The 19,240-nt window shown below is 47.7% G+C and overlaps 1 protein-coding gene across 2 annotated transcripts; it reads right to left on the bottom strand.

The window, feature by feature from the left end:
* Positions 1 to 12,739: 12,739 nt before the first annotated feature.
* LOC6898249 (uncharacterized) lies at positions 12,740 to 17,212 on the bottom strand. Of its 2 annotated transcripts, XM_033378195.1 has the most exons (5): positions 17,058 to 17,212; positions 16,810 to 16,993; positions 15,443 to 16,723; positions 14,450 to 15,371; positions 12,740 to 14,419 (listed from the first exon to the last, which is right to left on the bottom strand). In XM_033378195.1, exons 1-5 carry the CDS (start codon positions 17,108 to 17,110, stop codon positions 12,804 to 12,806), a joined length of 4,056 nt encoding a protein of 1,351 aa, XP_033234086.1. In that variant the 5' UTR covers positions 17,111 to 17,212; the 3' UTR covers positions 12,740 to 12,803. The 2 variants fall into 2 exon arrangements, with proteins under 2 accessions (XP_033234086.1, XP_002138315.3); XM_002138279.3 differs by having other exon boundaries at positions 12,740 to 15,371.
* Positions 17,213 to 19,240: the final 2,028 nt, after the last annotated feature.

Genomic DNA, 19,240 nt, shown 5'->3' on the forward strand with positions numbered 1-19,240 from the left:
GTCCCTGGCCATGTCCGGGGGTTTTGCTTACAAAAGTAAAAGTTGTTGATAGAAATCACAGAACATAAACAGAGAGATACAACAAGAGTGGGTGTGAGAGATAGATAGATACGTATCTGTGAGCACACAATAACATAAATTGCAAAATGTGACAAAGGGTTGCGCCCCAGTCCCCAGTCTCAGCGCATCTCCCAGTCCCCACCCCCTCTTGAGTGGGTCAGCAGCCCTAGGAAAACGAGAATAAATAACAAAAGGAAAAACGGAGACAACTCCTTCAAGCCAGAAGAAACCCCCCGAACTTCTGTCGATGACATCAGCAAACAGTCGAAGAAATTGAAAAAAAAACCAATCCAGAGCAAGCCACATGCATGTCCCAGTCCCTGCCACAAAGGGAGCCAAAAGACTGCCAGCCGAACGCAGCCAAGTGATTCGCATCAAAAGTTAAGACTTTAAACTTTAAGCTGCCAAATTGGCAGAAACCCAGAGCACAGCAAAACCTGGATGCTCCGGAGGATGTGGAGGTGGATGTGGATGCGGGTACACACAACGTCCTGGAGTCCTAGGCTAGACAACTCTTGGCGGAGGAGGAAATTGCTTGCTTTTCATAACTAAAACTTGGGGAAATTATGAAATTCATACAGGAAGACAATTTTCTTCAACATCTAATTCGGTTGCAGCTCCAGCCAGGAGTCCGTCCGTGCAACATTGCAGCCAGCAGCAGCATGAAATTTGTTTGCGGTCTTAGCCATAAGTTTGTCCGTCGACAGGCAACTTGTGGCGGCTCCTGGTTGGCTCCTGGTCTCTGCCTGCTGCCTGGCTGCTCTTTGCTAGCTTTTGACTTCTGACAGCAGTAGCTAACCTCCCAAAACCTCCTGCCACTTCAGAGATTTCCCTCGTTTAAGCCCTTCGCGAACTGCTCCATTTGTAAATCTTTGGAGCCCTGGCACCGAACACACTTCGGGGAAGCCCTTGGAGGAGCACCCAGGAGACAAGGAGCAGGATAAATCGGGGAGTATATACATTTATTCCCATTGAATTTATACTCTATAAGGATGGCTCTCCACTAGCGGCTGCTAGGCCAAGGACGAGTCGGGTCGAAGGAAGGACAACCAAAGTTCGTTGTGAGTTTTGCTGCTTGTTTTGCGGCAGTTTTGACGGAAATCCTTTACCGCTGTCCTCTGCCCCCTCCTTCCCCTCCAGCAAGTCTTACCAATTCGGTTGGCTTTATTTAAGTTACAATTTGCCAACAACTGATAGGTAGCCAACCGCCAGTTGGCCAAGCACTGACGTCTTGACTTTCATTAAGATTCTGCATATTTGGCAAGGTCTCAGCTCCAGGCTTCAGGGTTCAGTTTCAGTTTCGGACTCGGAGTCGGAGTCGGTTCTCTCTGGGTGTATTTGAAGATTGCTTCTGACAGCGGGGAAAACAGACGGTCGGTCCGACAGACAGGCCGACAGGCAGGCAACAGGTTTAATTCATTCTTTTTCTTCTCTTTCCGGCAGAACTCGCAACTTGCATCAATGAGAACAAGCAGGAAAGGAGCTGGAAATCTAAAAATTACATAAGGGATCAGGGGATTTTTCGATAGCACGGCCTCTGTGCGAGAGATTGTCGCACGCCAACAGCAGAAGTACTTGTAGCAGCCACAGCAAGAGCAACAGCAACAATGCTGCTCCATCGCTAGATTCATTTGTTATGGTAGTCAGCTCAAGGATGCTCCTCCTGCTCCTGCTCCTTTTCCTGCTCCAGGACCAGGACGTACTTCTGCTCCTGGCCACGTTTGTGTTTAGCTGCCGTCCGATTCCCAATGCAATAACTTAAAAAACACGAAGACAGGCTGACAGCTCAGTTCCACCAGCGAGGCCAGGCCCCCCAACTCCTCAGTGCCCTGCCCCAGCCCCAGCCCAAGCCTCAACTTCAGATTCAGCTCTGGCTCTAGATTTGGCTCCAACTGCGGCTCCAACAATTGGCCTGGCCAGCGCCTTTGGGCTCAGAAGCGCCGCCATGACGAGCATAATTTAACAAGGCCGACAGAGCCACCACTGCCACAGAAGACCAACAAAAGACGAGTAACAGGCCAAATGGCCAAAGGCAGTGGACTCGGCGTAGGGACACGGCACAGGTGGTTATGAAAGACGAAGCAATCATATTTTTTCCATTCCTATTGACAGCGTAATCAGCGCCAGGGCACACAGAGAGAATTGTAATAAAAATCCAAATGCAATTTATTGTTCAGCAGAAACTGGTTATTCATTACTTTATCGCTGCGAGGAGTTCACTATGGAACGGCAGCTGCGACTACCATGTCCTTGCACTGGACTGTCGCTAAACCTGGCACTTTGTGGTCTTCCACTTGTGTGGGAGATTATTTATCAGCGAATCCTGGCTACCATCGATGCAAATGAGAATACTCTGATATTTTACTTGAACTTTTGTCTCAGGCAAAGACAAACAATCAAGAGGGGGAAGCTGCGTACAGAGTCAACAATTGTATTTGGACAGGATCAATAAACACCTCCAAGCAAATAACACGAATAATAATGGAATCCCTAAGCATGGCACACAAATTATTCATATATATTATGGGGACTATCCACGACAGACACATCCAAAGTTTTCTCATTTCGCGGGCATGTAAAAGTATGCTACAGAAATTGAGAAAACGGATGCAAGCAGTGCTGCCACACCAAAATAAATCATTTATTGCTTGACAGAACAGAATAGGCAGCCATGTTGAGGTTTAATTTCCTCAAAATGTTGTTGAAAGTCGGGGAATAGATTTGTGATTATCAGCTTTAAGAATTATTATCCAGAAAAATCCATTAAAAACTCATATATCCGTATAATATCAATTAAACTTTTGAACCAATTTAGGGGAGCTCAAATTGAGAACAAGGCTGAATAATAAATGCCAAACAATAACAAAATGCACTTTGAAAACCAAATCATGTTAGAGCCCTACTGGTCGCAGCTGCTGGAAAAAGCCTAAAACAAAAATTTCACTTGCGGAATATTTTAAAAATACTCGTATAATGTTGCCCAGCGGCAAATTGAAAATTAAACGAAAAACTTTAAAATAACTATACAAAAAATAAAAGGAAAATGAAAAAGAAAGAAGGAGAAGCAGGAAAGATGGAGAGAGGTGAAGAGCTGGGGAGTTGTGTGCCTAACAAAAGTTACAAAAAATGTTTGTGAAGGCCCCTCCATGGCACCAGAGCTGACCCAAAAATGGTAGGCACAGGCGGCACTGGCGCAAGTGTTGCCAACTTAATAAAATGAAGCTCAAACATGAAAAGTTGACCAGGCCAAGAGTGCCAGCACCAGGAGGAGCAGCAGCAGCAGTACAAACACCAGCAAAATGCGGCAAATGCATGTAAAAAGTTTTGCCAAAAAATACATTTCCTTCTTTGTTTTTTGGCTTGTTTTTTTCGTTGTCACCAGGTTCTCGCTTTCCCTCCTCTATAAATATATATATATAATACAGATATATGTACACATGTACATAGGCCAACTCATATTTTACAGTTGCTGCCTCCATTCTCTATCTGTGTGTGCTTGTGTGTGTGCTAGCTAGTGCCACAAGTCTCTGTGGAGTGCCTAAATTGAATATCATCAAGGCTCAAATTAATGTCTTCAACAGCCAAAAACTTTGCCACTTGGACCATGGACCCAGCGACCACAAGGAATCGGTGGCGGCGGGGCTCTCACCCGAGAAGTTTCCACATTTTTTGCGCTTTTCTTTTGCTTTTCCTGCCTTCTCTGTTCCTATTGCTGCTGCTGCTGTCCGCACATTTTTGTTATTCCCAAGTTTTTGGTTGAGCTCTGACGCTGATGCTGACGCTCCAAAGCTGCTGGATGTGGCCTGCCCCTACTGCTGCTGCTCCTGCTGCTTCCCGGAAAGTTTTATGCGCCTCAAATTGAAATATTTCCATAGGGCTTTGAATACCCTCACAAGAAGCGGGTTAACCGAAAAGTTGGGCTATCATCGATGGGAGAAAAGGTAATTCAAAATCAACTAAGATTTGCTCAGGTATGAATAAGGCTGCAGTTTTATTTGGGACAGGGTATCTATCCCAAAAGGATGCAGCATAAATGTTCGCACGAGTCAGAGTTTTTACATCGAATTCATGGTTGGATATCAAAGCTATCATAAATGATGGGTATGGGCTTGAAGGGGTAATTTCTCTAGCAGGCGTATGAGTATCTATGAGTATCTTTCTAATCCATTAGTTAAGATACATTATAATCCCACAAGCCAAGCTTCTCCTCCCTCTGGGGAGCCCACCTTAGCCAAGATTCCCTCCCCCTTGTTCCCCTTGTATTGGGGTATGCCGCACTCATCCTCCATTAGCCAGATTCCCTGCCACCATTCCTGCCTAATTGCACGCATTGCCACCGCCATCAACTTGGTCAGTGATTCCCAGCTCCCAGCTCCCAGTCCCCTTGGATTTGGTGGGGCACGCGTCGATGCGTAAACCGCGCAATATGTTATGCATCCCCTGGGCGAACCGAGGAAACCAAAACTAAAACCAATACCTGGGGTGGCCGTCCACATCCCTCCGCCAGGATGGAGGAAGACCTCTCTAGCCGGGGAGTGTGCGTGTGTGTTATTAGTCCCAGGCAATCTATTAAAAATGTAAAATGCATGAGGCTACGAGACAATTGCAGTAGAGACTCCGTTCGATGTGTATGCGCTGGGGCAATGTCTGACTGTCTGGCCCACCGCACGTAACCACCGAACGGGGCGGAGCAGTGCCCGCAATATACGTAGTCCCCGTCTACGGGTATGTCTCTCCCTGATGCGTGCCTGCTTTGTGGCAAGTCAAACTGTGCAACGTCTCCTGCTGCTGCATTATTTACGCGACGGTTCTTGTTTATTGATGTCTGTCTGTCTCCGTCTCCGTCGCCGTATCCGTGTCCGTCTCCTTCCCGTTCTGGATAGTCTCGTGCCTCGTCTCCGCTGCAGCTTGGTCTTGCTTCGCTGGCAAAGCTCACCCCCTGGCTCACCTGCCTCGTGGCGCGCTTTGTGGCTTTCTTTGGGATCCTGCCCCAGACGCCGCTCCCCGTCACACACCAAAATACTTACATATTCATGAGGGTTGCGGCAACAAAGTAGCCCCAAAAAATAAAGGAACGAAAGAAATGGAAAGAATGGAAGGTAAAGGTAAAGACTGAGCGAAGCGAAGGAAAAGCCAAAAAGGAAATGTCTTCGTATGTATTGCCAAATAAAAATTGCGGTTCAAGTTCGTTGAATCCACCTCCTGCGTTGAATCCATCCTACTACTCGTTTCCCTTGTTATCCTCCACTGATGCAGCCACTCTGGGGAATTGTGCTCCTTCCTGCCTTCGTGCCTTCGTGCCTTGCTGCCTTGCCGCCTTGCCGCCTTACTGATGATTCTCTGCTGTTTTGTTGCCGGCGTCGATCCGTGTACATATTTGCCAATTGCGATGCAGCAATCTGCTGCTTAAATATGCCGATTTAATTGAGTTTAATTGTGTGGATGATAACTTGGGGGAAATATTTGAAAAATTTCCCTCAACCGGCGCAAGTCGCTCTGGCCCTTTGGGGCCATGAAAATCGATGGCAAATAACAGGCTTTACCGTCTCCAAATTCTAGTCTTTGTCGGAACACAAAAGAAACCGAAAAGAGCTTATTAAAATTTATATATTTAAATAGCATTTACCGCTAACCCACCCACAGCAATTCTACAGCTGGGGGGGTCTTGTCATCCAATCCTCGAATCCTTCGCAATTTGTTGTGTACCCCAAGGCGGCATAGATGAAAGTTTTCCCGATTGCTTGCCCGCACTTTGGCACACACTTTGGCCGCAGCTCAGGGGCTGGAATTGGTAGAAACAAAAGGGGTAGTTGGCACACACACAGAAACACAATGGGGTGGAGGTGGAGGTGGAGGGATACCCACACTCACACTTCCCGCTAGACAGAAAAAACAATTTCACGGTTATTCCTGGCAAATATGAAAAGTAAAATGTAATAGCCCCAACCACTTGCAAACATGACAACAACTTCAACTCGAACTTCAACTACAACAGGAACAGGAACAGGGGCAGGAGCAGCAACAGTAGCAAGGACAAGCCGAGCAACCCCCCCGGGCCGGGCGGCCACAGCAAGGAAGGACAGCAGCAGCATCGTCGTAGCCTGTCAAGCGGAAACGGAAGTCAGACACTTACATATGCGCGCGTAACTTTACGCCCATCGTCGTCGATGAGTTGTTGCTGCTGATTTGCTATTTCGCTTCTCTCTTTCGGAGCGGATACCCTGCCAAAGAAGAGCTATGATCAACATTACGCTGTGCTGATATTCCAAGCAGATAAACGAAATCCTCTAGTCCTATTCAGATATCGAATGAAGTCGAAGAATTGGATCATAAATTAACTAAACTTGGGACTTTCAAGTGCATAATGAAATGAATATCAGGGACAAACTGTACAGGTATTGAAAATCTACACCTAAACAAAGCCTTTAGGAAAGAGTGTTTCAATGACATTGAGTTTTACATGCCTTACATTCTTTCGCCAAGGGAAGGGTATTCTCCAAAACTTATTTTCCCAGAGATATTTTTTCGATTTCGTACAGACGGACTAGCCGGGGGCATATTTCAACAGTTGCCAGTTATGTTGTTGCTGTCATAATATTGGCATGCATATATCATTCTGACGGTCTATAAAAATTTCCGCACCGAACCAGAGCAGGCAGAGCGGGCATGGCGGGCCAAGCGGGGCCACCAGCCAAGGGTTGGTTCTTTCCTGTTGTCGTCGCACTGTTGCACTTGTCATAGATACGCCATATCGAGAGGGTTGGGTTTCGGGCCTGGGCTGGGCTTGGGGTAAGTGGGGGTCTGCCTGTTCCATTTTCGCTATTCGAAATGTAATAAGCCTCGATGGACTATCGCTTATTTTGATCCTAAGTGGTTGATAATAAATTGTTGGTGCAAAATGTGAACATTTCTGTGACAACCTTTCGGGGGAGGGAGTGGCAAGAAAAAGATTTCACAAAATGGTGTTGTTGCGGGGGTGCGTTGCTATGTATGGGAAGTGGAAGTCATCCCTTTTATGTCTCACATCAGGATTAGAGAGCCCAAAAGTTGGCCGAATCTCGATCGGAGTGACTGAATCACGCTTTTTATTGGGCACGTTCCATACACTCGTACACGGAGACACCTCGGAAGCTGCCTCAGTCGCGCATTTACCTGCAACTCCCAGTGGCAACATTTTTATTAATATTTAATGCGAGTTTTGCAAACTTTCCGCCCCTGCCCGCGCGGAACTGTGCCCCCCCTTGCGTTACATCAACCCTCATAAAGCGTAACTTTTCGCACAACTGACAACTCAATTCGGCATTACTCCGAAGCTCTGGGAACCCCAAAATCCCCACTCCTTCCACCGCGGTGCACGTGCCAAATATTTTGGCCAATCTCTCAAACAGAACAGTGAGGGTTCTCCTCTCCCGCTCTTCCCTCGATGCAAAGTTGCGGACTCCATTAGATGTCACTCCTCTTTGTCTCTGGCTTTGCCTCCGACTCTGACTCTGGCTGAGCTTCAGCTTGTTCTCTTCTTCTGGGGCGCCTTCATAGCTGTGTAATGAAAAATTTTCCATCATTCGCTATGGCCCCGCCTTCGTCCATCCCTGTCCTGCTGGGCCAGACCAGACTTCGGGGGAGTCTTATTGTGGGTTGTGGCCCTGCGAATTACTAAACATAAATCATAAATATTTTAAAGTTTCAAATTACCAGTGGCAAAAACAATCAATGCATGTAAGCCACCCTCTGTCCCCATAGATGCCACCCCTCATTCCCCGCTTCCGAGCCCTGAGGCCTTTTTGAGGCGTTCCCCAAACGCTGTCACACAGCTGTCAACATTTGCCGGAGAGGTCCAGGGGACGGCACGCAATCAGCGCTAATCTAATGAGTGTCGGTGTGTTGCATGTGGCATGGGAGTGGAATAGCCATATTGTTCAGCCGTTCAGTTGTAGGGGCCAGGCTTGAATCCTGAGGCACCTCAGAGCTTCCCAAGGAAATGACAGAGTGCGTTCTCCTTTTCCCCATCGTCTCCGTGCAAGTTATGAATATTGCAGAATGCCGAAACGACATCTTGTAACTTCTCAAGTATGTAACGGGACTTTTATGAGCAGTTACCGTTGGCAACGGTGGCAGGCAGGCAGGCAGGCAGAAGTCTGTCCCAGTCAGCCATCATATAAAAATAATTATTTGCCAGGGCATTCATTACCCATGACAGTTCCACGCGGATCCCAGAGTGCCAGAGAGTCCTCGATCCACGCCACCCGCCTCTGCAGTCAGGCTACGGCGAATATTAAAAATGCAATTTCTACCTCCAAAAAAAGACGAGAGCAAAAGGAAAGGAGGGTGGAGTGGAGTGGAGTGGAGTGGAGAAAGTGCGTGCTGCCATTCTCCATTCACGGACACCGCAATACGCATTTGCAAATTGCATTGCCGACTGAGGACTCTGCCAAGACCTGGCACCGCATCCGAACCCGAACACAGACGCAAAAACACAACCACTGCCAATCCAGAGCCCACTCTTGAGTTGCAATTTCGTTTTACGTCTCATCATTGTGGGACTTGGACATGAGCATCAAATTAAATGCTCGCAATGCAATAAACATTAATAAAAATAAGAATTAAGGTAGGTGCTCGCTCTTTCCACTTCCACTCCCCCTCCGGCTCCTGCTCCTCCTGCTGCTCTGGCGGGAATGGAAATTGCTCATAAACAAGTCCATCAAATAAAGTGCACAATACTCTCGCCCAAACGGACCGACAAACGAGCAGAACGAAACGAAACGGAATGAAAAGAAGTGGACTTTTTTCCGCTCCAGCATTGGTGACTTTTGGCGTAAAAACCGCAGCACAATATTAACAATGACGCATGGAGGACGACGCACAGATACTCCCGCACAGATACTGCCGCACACAGACACATGCATACATTCAGAGCAGACTATCAAATTTTAATACGCCCGCCCGGCTGTGCCTTCATTTCATAAATTTTTAATGAAATTAAGCGGCAAAGCTTTTTGGGTTTTCGGGTTTCTGTTGCCGGTTCCGGCTGCCGGCTGCCTCTGGTGTCTGGCCGAATGTGGCCAGAGCATTCCAAATAAATCATAAAGAGTAAAATACATAAGTAAGCCAGACGGACCAGCCAGCCGGACGGACAGACATTGTTTGCATACCTTTTTAAATGGTTTTAAAAAGTTTTTCTCTTTTCGTTAACCGCAACTAAAAATGCGGCCCGTTAAATTATGAATTAAGCGGTTTTATTCGACTCTATATATGCACACAAGCTCTCGTATTTACAGTGGATATAGTCTTTTGTTTTTAATGAGCGCGATTGCAGTGGCTTTGAATATTTGAAGAGGTCAACTAGGACACAATGAGTACTTCCTATTTATAGAGATGGCCTACGAAGGAGGGCCCCGTACTCAAGTCACGATGGGCAAAGGAAGTTCTTGGAGTTTTTGGATATATTTTCCGTGCTTTTACCGTACCTACTCTGCTTGTAAGTCCTTACCTAATAGTGGAAGATCTTTCTAAATCCAACAAACATATTTAATCTATCCCATAATCTATCTGCATATGTCGGCAGTGGCTTAGACTATACTAGGGGCAAGACCACTGCACACTCGCTTCGCTCGCTCCCGAAGATATGAGTAAAATATCGGACGACGGAGTGAATAGCCGCCATACATATACTCATATGTATTTAACGATCAATATTTAAGCTTTATGGATTCACTGTTCAGCAGTTAATTACATTAAACGGACTGTGATTATTGGATGGAAAAACGGGGACTAATGGTTCGATATTCACGAGCTGTACGCTTCCACTCACGCCTCATGCTCTCCGCTCTAGATCGAACCCCAAATGCACCCCAAAAGTATGCAATGCAAACGAGGAAAGAAAAAAGAAAAGCCCGAACCAGACGGGGCAGACACAACCCCCGGATCAGGACAGGACAGGACGGGACGGCACAGCAGAGGACTGAAACAGAAACAGGAGGAACAGGCGGGCCATATGCGAAATCAAAAGTTGTTTATGACTCAATTTGTAGTTTTTGAACATGAATTATTGCAGCTGCGAGCGGGGACCAACAGCAAAAAAAATACCAAAATGAAGTTTGGGAAAGCAAAGAAAAAGAGAAAAAAGAAAAAAACCAACACGAATGTGCAGCACACAATATTTCGGATGAGGGAAAACTAATTTCGGAAAGAGGAAATTAAATATGGCAAAGTTTGACATGTGACAGATTTCTTGCTGTTGCTGTGGCTCTTGTTTCGATTCTATATTCATTTGTGGAGGCAAATAATTGAAACATTTGCCACTGCTGCTGCTGCTGACAAACATGCAAATTCCAATTTCAATTTTCAGCCAAACAAAGGCTCGCACTCTTGGGCAGGATACAGGATACAGGACAGGTCATACGTACAGGTTGAACGAATTTTGAAATTATTTTTAACTGATTTTATCAGTGTAACTGAGCTGAACCCAAAGCCATTCATTTGATTTGATTTTATTTGATTTTAATTCCATTCCGTAGGGCTGGGTCGTGCCTTCTGTGTTTCGTTTCGTCTGCTGGCCAATTTTGCATATTTTTACAACTTGCGCTCGACACTTAATTTAGTCAATAACATGCAAATGATTCCACCAGAGTCTAATTGGAAAAGCAACTCGAAAGAGTCGGTGACGGAGTCAGCAAACTGCAACTTTTCCTTAGTTCTTTAGGACTCCACCCCATCTCCAGATCTCCACCTCCGACTCTGACTCTGGATTCAGCATTAAAAGCTGCGGTGCGTCAAACTTATAATCAAGAGGGGATTTCCTCTGACAGGGCAGAGGGTCGGCGGGGCTCAAAGACTGATGAGCTACAGCGTTTCTGCATTTCATCGCAGTTTCTTGGTTTGGCAGAACGAATGGAAGGATGGATGAGGAAGTGGATTACCAGACAATGCGTTTGCACTGCCAGAAAGGAGGTAAAGGTTTTATTCGGCTCTGAACTATTTCTACTCTATTCCGAATTTATCAGTTTGATGGAAGAATCTCAAATGCACTGCAGTGCACTGCGGCAAAATGTAGATCTCTGTCTGGCAATTCTGTCGTGGAAAGTAATGACGGAAACGATGGAACTCGGAATCCTCTCAGTGCACAGATGCCATCTGCAGCCGCCACAGCCGCCAAGGATGTGCACATTCCTCATCATCAAGTGCTGCTCAGTTGCACGTCTGTGATGTGATATGATTCGGTTGTGGTAGCCTTGCTCTCTGGCTCTCTGTTTGTCTGCCAGCTGTCTGTCTCCGAGGCAGTTTGTCAGACTTGGGTGTTCCTTGCGGCTTCGGGTTTCTGGTTTTTGGTTTCATTTCGAAGTACACTTTCGCACCCATTCGCTCTCCTCCGTGTGCTGTGCGACACCGTTGACACATTCGACTGACAAATGGCCATAAGTGTATAATTGGATAAGAACTTGGGCCCAAGGAGCCAATCTCTGTTGCATTCTCTCTAACTAAACTCTTTTTATGCACCCATTTCCAACTAGTTTTCCAGTTCAATCAAATTAGCAGCGAATGAAATCATCGGAGCGGGGCACAAACGATCTAATATCTCTCTGGATGGAGTACTGCATGGCTGACTACTTATCGCTTAATCACATCAGCATGGCCCATATCGGGCATCTGCATGTAACATTTAGCAACATCAAATCGTTACTCTCCCACCCGTCCACACATCAAAGCCAATCAAAATGGCATTTCAATAATATCAGAGCCATACAATCGCATCAGCGGGGGGCGCTGTCAGCGAGCGGTGGCGAAGGGAACCGTTGTAATGGAGCGCGCGTATTTTTACCCCATATGCCCGTGGAGTTCAGAGGTATGCTGTATTCCTGCAAACGTTTTTAAAAAGTGAGGAATACCATGTACTATTCACAGTCCCAAATACTATACAGTGAAGAATGAAAAAGTGTTGATTTAGACTATACAAAAACTCATCTAGATAGGACATTGTTAAAGAAGTAGTGTGCTGTAGCCGGTATGTGGTCGTATAGCACTACGGTCCAGGGCATCTTATAGTCCGTATCCCTTCCATAATCGTAATGTTCTGGCTTTTTTCGTTCGGTTCGGTATGTGAGTGTATGTGTGTGGGAGAGAGCTTATGAGTCAGTGAACAGATGAGCGTATGTTTGTCTGTCTGTGCGAACACATCAATGATTCGTTCACAAATATTACAAGCATGAACACACACACACACACAACCATCTGGCCACACGGCCGGATAGACCGAGAGAATGAAAGGGGGAGTGAGCGAAAGAGATGGGTTGCACGGCTTGGCTGGGGCATGCGGAAATTGTGTCAAACAAGACTTTCGCTTTCCCTCAAAATGTGTCCCTGCCCCAAATGTATTTGTATGTATATCTCAGTGTCTGTGTATCTGTGTGTCATAAAGATATTGACAGGCCCATAAAGATAACCGTAGGGGGTTGTGAATGGCTTGTCGAGGAAGAAATTAGGCGAAACTCGCACTCCAGACTTTCTTTCATTGAATACCCTTTCCCCTATATGTATAAGCGACACTGTCACTCTCTGAATGTATACTCTTTGGTATTGCATATTGCACGATCTCCGAGCTTAGAGACGACTCCGATGGCATCGTGGCTAATAGTAAAGCAATTAGTAATAATAAATATCAAACAAAAATAATACTCAAAATGCATTTTTTTTCGGCAGTGGCTATATTGAGATTGAAATTTGGAATTTTACAGTTTCTGGTCAGATTTTTACTTGGGGTCAATGGGGCAACCGCAGCACAACGTATCGACGGTCTTGGATTCCTCCGGACAATCTGTGTCTTTTCGATCGGCCAGTGGGAACAGCTTTACGGCCGGGAGCTTGGTGCTACTGATAGGCGGCGTTTCACATTCACAATCCGATGGCATCTCTGGCTTCCCTGGTACAACTGGCTCCACTTTCTTCACTGGCATACCTGTTACCGATGGCTGGTTTGTTGCCTTAGAGTCTACGGTCGGTTCTTCCTGGATGCCGCCACAGTGCGGACAGATGGCGCAGCCTTGTGGAGGATCTGGACCATCGTATCCCGAATGGCTTCTACTGTGTTGGGGGCCAACGATTTCTGCGCTCTGCTGAAGCCCCGAAGTTTGGGGTGAGCTGATTCCACACCCACAGGGAGAACATTCGTTGGGTGCTAACATAAGCATCTGTGCCCCAGCTGCGGTGGGAGCCAGTGATGCGACTTGTTCTCGAGGCACAGAAAGAGGGTCACTCTGGTGACAGGAAGCGAACCTGGTTTCTCGATGACCAGGAACCGGGGAACGCTCCGGGCTGGGATCAGCATCGTCTTGCTCTCTACTGTGAGGCACGGTAGTGGAATTGTAAGGAACAGCAGCAGCAGTGAACGGGATAGCGGCCAGGATCCTGTGTTGTCCTGGACAGTTGGGAGCCCCACAGAGATGTGGTCGTTTGTAAGGATCAACAGGGCCTTGCTCTCGATGGTAAGGATCTTCAGCTGATTGTTCTTGAGTGTAGGAGTCTGCAGCGGATCTTTCTTGATTGTAAGGATCAGCAACAGATTGCTCACGACTGTAAGGACCTGCAGCGGACTGATCCCGATTGTAAGGATCTGCAGCTGATTTTTCCCGATTGTAAGGATCTGCAGTGGACTGTTCTCGATTGTAAGGATCAACTGCTGATCTTTCTCGACTGTGAGGATCAGCAGTGGACTGTTCTCGATTGTAAGGATCTGCAGCTGATTTTTCCCGATTGTAAGGATCTGCAGTGGACTGTTCTCGATTGTAAGGATCAACAGCTGATTTTTCTCGACTGTGAGGATCAGCAGTGGACTGTTCTCGATTGTAGGGATCAACAGCTGATTTTTCTCGACTGTAAGGATCAGCAGTGGACTGTTCTCGATTGTAAGGATCTGCAGCCGATTTTTCGCGATTGTAAGGATCTGCAGTGGACTGTTCTCGGCTGTAAGGATCTGCAGCGTGCTGTTCTCGATCGTATGGATCAACACCAGATTTTTCCGGACTGTAAGGATCAGTAGAAGCAGTGTAGTCCACAGGAGACGGGATGCCGGATTCTCGTTGAATAGGTGATTGTCCCGGACTTTGAGTACCATTGGTTTGTTCTCGAGGAACAGCCTGAGGCGCGTTCCTTGATAGTCGTTGATTAAGAATGACATTATTGTTGTTATTGTTCTCAACCGTAAGGATCAGCAGCTTATTTGTATTGTTCTCAACTGTAAGCGTCGGAGATCGTGCCGGACTGGGAACAGCACTGCTATGTTCTCGAATGTAACGCTCCGGAGAATTAATGTACTCGATCGTGGTTCGCCCTTGACTGGGAATAGCTGCAGACTGTTCTCGAGTGTGAGGATCAAAAGCGGACTGTTCTCGACTGTGAGGATCAAAAGCGGACTGTTCTCGACTGTGAGGATCAAAAGCGGACTGTTCTCGAGTGCGAGGATCAAAAGCGGACTGTTCTCGACTGTGAGGATCAAAAGCGGACTGTTCTGGACTGTGAGGATCAAAAGCGGACTGTTCTCGACTGTGAGGATCAAAAGCGGACTGTTCTCGAGTGTGAGGATCAAAAGCGGACTGTTCTCGACTGTGACGATCAAAAGCGGACTGTTCTCGAGTTTTAGGATAAGCAGCGGATTGTTCTCGACTGTGAGGAATATCAGTGTCTTGTGCTCGAGCAATGGACTGGAGCCTGGATTCTGGTTGAGAAGGTATCGTAAGTCGTCCGGGACTGGGAATAGCAGCCGACTGGTCTCGAATGTAAGGAATAGCAGAGGCTTGCTCCCGAGGAACAATTTGCTCAGTGTACTCGCCCGCAGCAGCTTCCTTTAGTTGTGGATAGCTGGTGATCGTCGATCGTCCTGAAATGGGAAGCACTGATCGTCCCGTGGATCGTCTCGGACTGGGAACCACAGGATTTCCGACTATGTTCGCCACGAGGGACTGTTTCACCCGATTGGATGTCTCGTCCACTGATTTATGCGGACTGGCACCTGGACTTGAAATCGGGCTGAGGAACGGGCTATTACAGGCGTCGATATGGTTGTCGCTGGTGATGATGTAATTCTTTTTCGGGTCCATTCGTGCGTTACTTGTCTCCGGGCAGTCACTGAAAGTGCCTCCTGTGCCTGCTTTACTCGCTTTTCCTACCTTGCACTTGCAATGGACATCACTGCTATCCTCAAGGGAGAGCTCCTGGCCATACCTGAAGAGGTACTCGAGAATGATGCCGTTGGTCCAGCCGAAACCCGTCTGATTCTGGTACTCCCCGCCACCTCCACCAGAGCCGAATTTCTCGCAATTGTACTGAAAGAGAAAGCGAGGGATGGACATGGCCTGCTGGAATCATCAGCAGGATTGAAGGAAGGATAGCTCACCTTTTCGAACATGAAGCCCGTTTGGCTGTAGGCCTCGTAGTTGTTCTTGACCCAGCGATGAGCCCAGCGCTCGGACATTGTCCTGGCCTCGGGCGTTCCCAGATTGTACAGCCCGTCGATGATCATGAACATCATGGGGGGCCACACGTTCGGGTAGTCCCACTGCTGGCCGGTTTCCTTGTTCATTGTGTTGGGCACTCCGCCGGGGTAGTCGTCCAGTTTGTGCGTCTTGATGTATTTCATCACGCCCCGGGCGATCTTTTCAGTGTCCACCAGGGGATAGGCGCGGGCCCACAGCGGCGAGAAGTTGGAGGCGGAGAAGTAGGGCCGCGGTTTGTTGTTGAGCAGATCGTAGTCCAGCCAGATGCCCGCCTCCTCGTTCCACAGGACGTCGCGCACCGCCTTCACGAGGCCGCAGGCAATATCCGAGTACTCTTCCACCTTGGCGGTGTTGCCCGCCTTGCGATTGAATTCGACCAGGATCTTTGCGCTGCGAAAGAGGATCACGTTCAGTTCGACCGGCACTATCGACGTGGTCTGGATGTCCTTCAGCGTGCCCCGATTCGTTCCATCCCTGGCAATGAACCAGCGCGAGCTAAAGTCCATGCCAGACTCGCAGGCCGACTTAAGCTGCGTGTAGTGCCGCTCCTTCTCGGGCTCGCTCAAAAAGTCCGCCGCACTGGCCACGTCTTCGCGATACGACTCCGGCCGCGGTCCCGTCGAGCAGTCCTTGTAGTGGTACATGGTGCGACCCCTCACCTGCACCTGGTGTTTCTCGATGAAGTTGTCGAACTCGGTCTCGAGCTGCGGCAGCGACTGGATGGCGTACTTCTCGTCCATGGTTATGTCCACGTAGGACTTCATCATGTGTATCAGCATCGGAGGCTGCGAGCGTCCGTAGTAGTAGATGCGCCCTCCGTTCGGAACGAATCCGTACTGTCGCACTATCGAGAGGAAGTTGTCGATCATGCCCCGGGCCGTATCGTGCATCCCACAGAGCAGCAGACCGCGGATAATCCACAGTGAGTCCCAGTAGTAGAACTCGATGAAGCGGCCGCCCGGCACAATCACTGGGTTGGGGACGTACACGATGGAGTGTTTCTCTGGATTTTCCTTCACCTCGTCCTTCATGCGCCGGCCCAGCACCTTCCACAAGCCGTTTAGGTCCACCGCGAATTTCCTCAGATCCGGATCTGCAATTCTGTTGATGAACGGCGGCTCACACTTCCAGTCGGGCGGTGTCCACTGCTCCAGTTCGGTGCCTTTCTCCAAAAAGTGTTTCTGTAAGCGATAAATGATAAATATATAAATATATAATATGATAAATAAATATATGTGCAATGTGCCCTCGTAGAACTGTGTCGAACCTCCACAAACATCTGCAGGAACTGGAAGGAACCATCGTTCTTCCGGCAATTGCGGAACAGCTCATAGTCGGCCAGCACCCTCTCCGGCGGATACTTGCTCTTCATGTCCACGAAAGTCTTGCAGTCCGGAAACATGTTTGACCTCTGTACGGCGTCCAGCAGCGGCCCAGAGCAGTAAACAGCCCTGATGACAGATATTTTCGAAATAGTATAGAATCGAAATTCTATCGGATGCGATCGCTACTCACCGGTTCGCCGCGCCGAGTACCAGGGGCCCACACCGGCACAGATTTTGGGGCATTTTGCACAATGAATTTTGTGTGTTGTGTTTGTTTGATGGTGCAATGCCAGATCCAAATAAAAATACATGTAGACAGACTGCTCAGAGGCGACCCTGTCCTGCCCGGTCCGGTCCGGTCCGGGGCATAAATCAAAACAGCAGAGCAACATCTATTATATTGACCATTAAAGCAAATTTGTCGACATTTGCCATTAAGAGTCAACAATGTTCGGCCATAAATCAGCGTAAATAGACAGGAAGCGCCTTCTCCTTAGAATCTTCCTGAAAACCGAATGCGAATGCTGCCCCCAATTCCGTGCCACACATTTATTTTAAATTACCATAAATGTTCTTTCTGCCCCATCCACTGAACCGAACCCACCCACCCAAAAACCGAGAGCTCAGAACCCAGAACGCCGAACCCAGAACCCAAAAACCGAGATGAACAAGAGGAACTTGGCCTAAAAGCTATTGGCCTCTGTGTCCATTTGTAATTTCCAGACAATTTATCAAACCAGCGAAAGGGAGAGCTAGAGCTGCCACGGAGGGCAGGGAATACTCCGTAATTCGTACATTTTAGCCAAAGGGGGAGGCTAGGGGCCAGAAGTCCAAATTGAAATGGCGCAGAAAATGCGCTTCAAGTGGCCGTGGCCATGGCCATGGCCCTGGACATTGGACATTGGATGGATGCAAGAAAAACTCAAGTAAAATAAAATTTTTCGATTCCTGGACAATCAATTGATGTGAAGGGGGGGGTGACTGCGAAGAGGAGGGTGGAAAGCAAGTGAAATCAGCCGCGGGCGAGGCACTTCATAAATTCCTTCCCATCCTTCAATGGCATGCAACTTTTGGCATCGGCATCTTTATGAAAACTTTGCCAAAGAGAACGAGAGAAAGCACGGAAATTAGTCATGTCGCACTAGCATTTGCATTTGCACTCGCATTCTCTGTCGTCTGCAAAGTTTCAATTGAATTTCGGGTAAAAATGCGTTCCAGCTTAAACTTTTAGCCGATGTTTTCGAAGGGAGCTCCGGCAGAAGTAATTAATTTTGCATATGTGAGCATCAGTGACAGGCTCCAGCCATGTGCTGACCGGCCCAACCCGAAAGGCTGGAATCAACTTAATGAAAGCTCAGGAGCAGCCATCATCCGTAGCGTCATCGTCCGGCTCAGCTCATCCGCAGCCAGAGCTAATTGAGTATTCTTCCTTTAAGTGGACAGCCGCCGGCGTACTTCAGCCTCATTTGCAAGTGCGAGAACAGTGGCCGACATAAATCAATAAGTTGCATTCGCCTTTAAATTAATTAAAATGAAATTCCCATAAAACCCCCAACGTGGATGGGGAGGAGGTCATGTAAAAACTTTTCTGTTGCTGTTCCAGTCCGTTGCAGTCGGTAGTCTGCGGGGGAAAAGAATTCGGATCGAGGAGTCTGGAGTGCGTGACTGAGCGCAAGTCCCCTTCTGTTGACAGCAATCAATCAAAAATTGCAGTTGCCTTAGCACCAGCTCTGTTGCCAGCAGAACACTTAGAGAAAAATGAGGATATTTGCAATACACTGGAAGAAAGTATATGAAAAAGAGATCGTTTACATGTTTGAAAATAGTTTTAACATCTCCATTGGATGCTTCAATATTCCAACATCGAGTGGATCATGTTTTCTTCCAAGTTCAGTGTACATCACGTACTGAGAGACACCCCCATAGAGCGAATGGGAGTACTGCCTGGGGGGCGGGGGGCGGGTGAAACGGGAGCATGATAAATTGTCAACACTCTGACGTTTGTCTGCAGCGATTTAAAAACTACTTAAAATGTAAATGTTGTTTCTCTGTTGCTATTGTTGTTGCCCCGCTATTGTTGCCACTGAGTTTGGGTTTTATGCACACGTCGTGCAGCGTACGAACTGACTGCGAAAATCATGTTGTTGACTTTGAAAAAATATGTGTGAAAATGCGCTATTGTAAATAACAGAACATAAACGCGCGTCGCGTCCTCTGGATAGAGAGAGGCGTGTTCCTGGATGAAGGAGGGGGTACTGTCCCTGGCTGAGGGATGGCCCCTGTCTGAGGGGTGACTCCCTGGTTGACTCCATGCCTGAGGGAGACTGATGACATGGCAGTGTCACCAGCAGCAGCGGCAGCAGCAGCAACATC

Source organism: Drosophila pseudoobscura, chromosome 3 (assembly GCF_009870125.1).
Source record: "Drosophila pseudoobscura strain MV-25-SWS-2005 chromosome 3, UCI_Dpse_MV25, whole genome shotgun sequence".
NCBI lineage: Eukaryota > Metazoa > Arthropoda > Insecta > Diptera > Drosophilidae > Drosophila > Drosophila pseudoobscura.

Excerpts from the sequence above, each read along its gene's own strand:
- LOC6898249 (XM_002138279.3), bottom strand. The coding sequence starts at position 17,110 with ATGCCCCAAAATCTGTGCCGGTGTGGGCCCCTGGTACTCGGCGCGGCG. Across the intron at positions 16,994-17,057 it reads GTACTCGGCGCGGCGAACCG|GGCTGTTTACTGCTCTGGGC; the intron begins GTGAGTAGCGAT and ends ATCTGTCATCAG. Across the intron at positions 16,724-16,809 it reads TCCTGCAGATGTTTGTGGAG|AAACACTTTTTGGAGAAAGG; the intron begins GTTCGACACAGT and ends TATCGCTTACAG.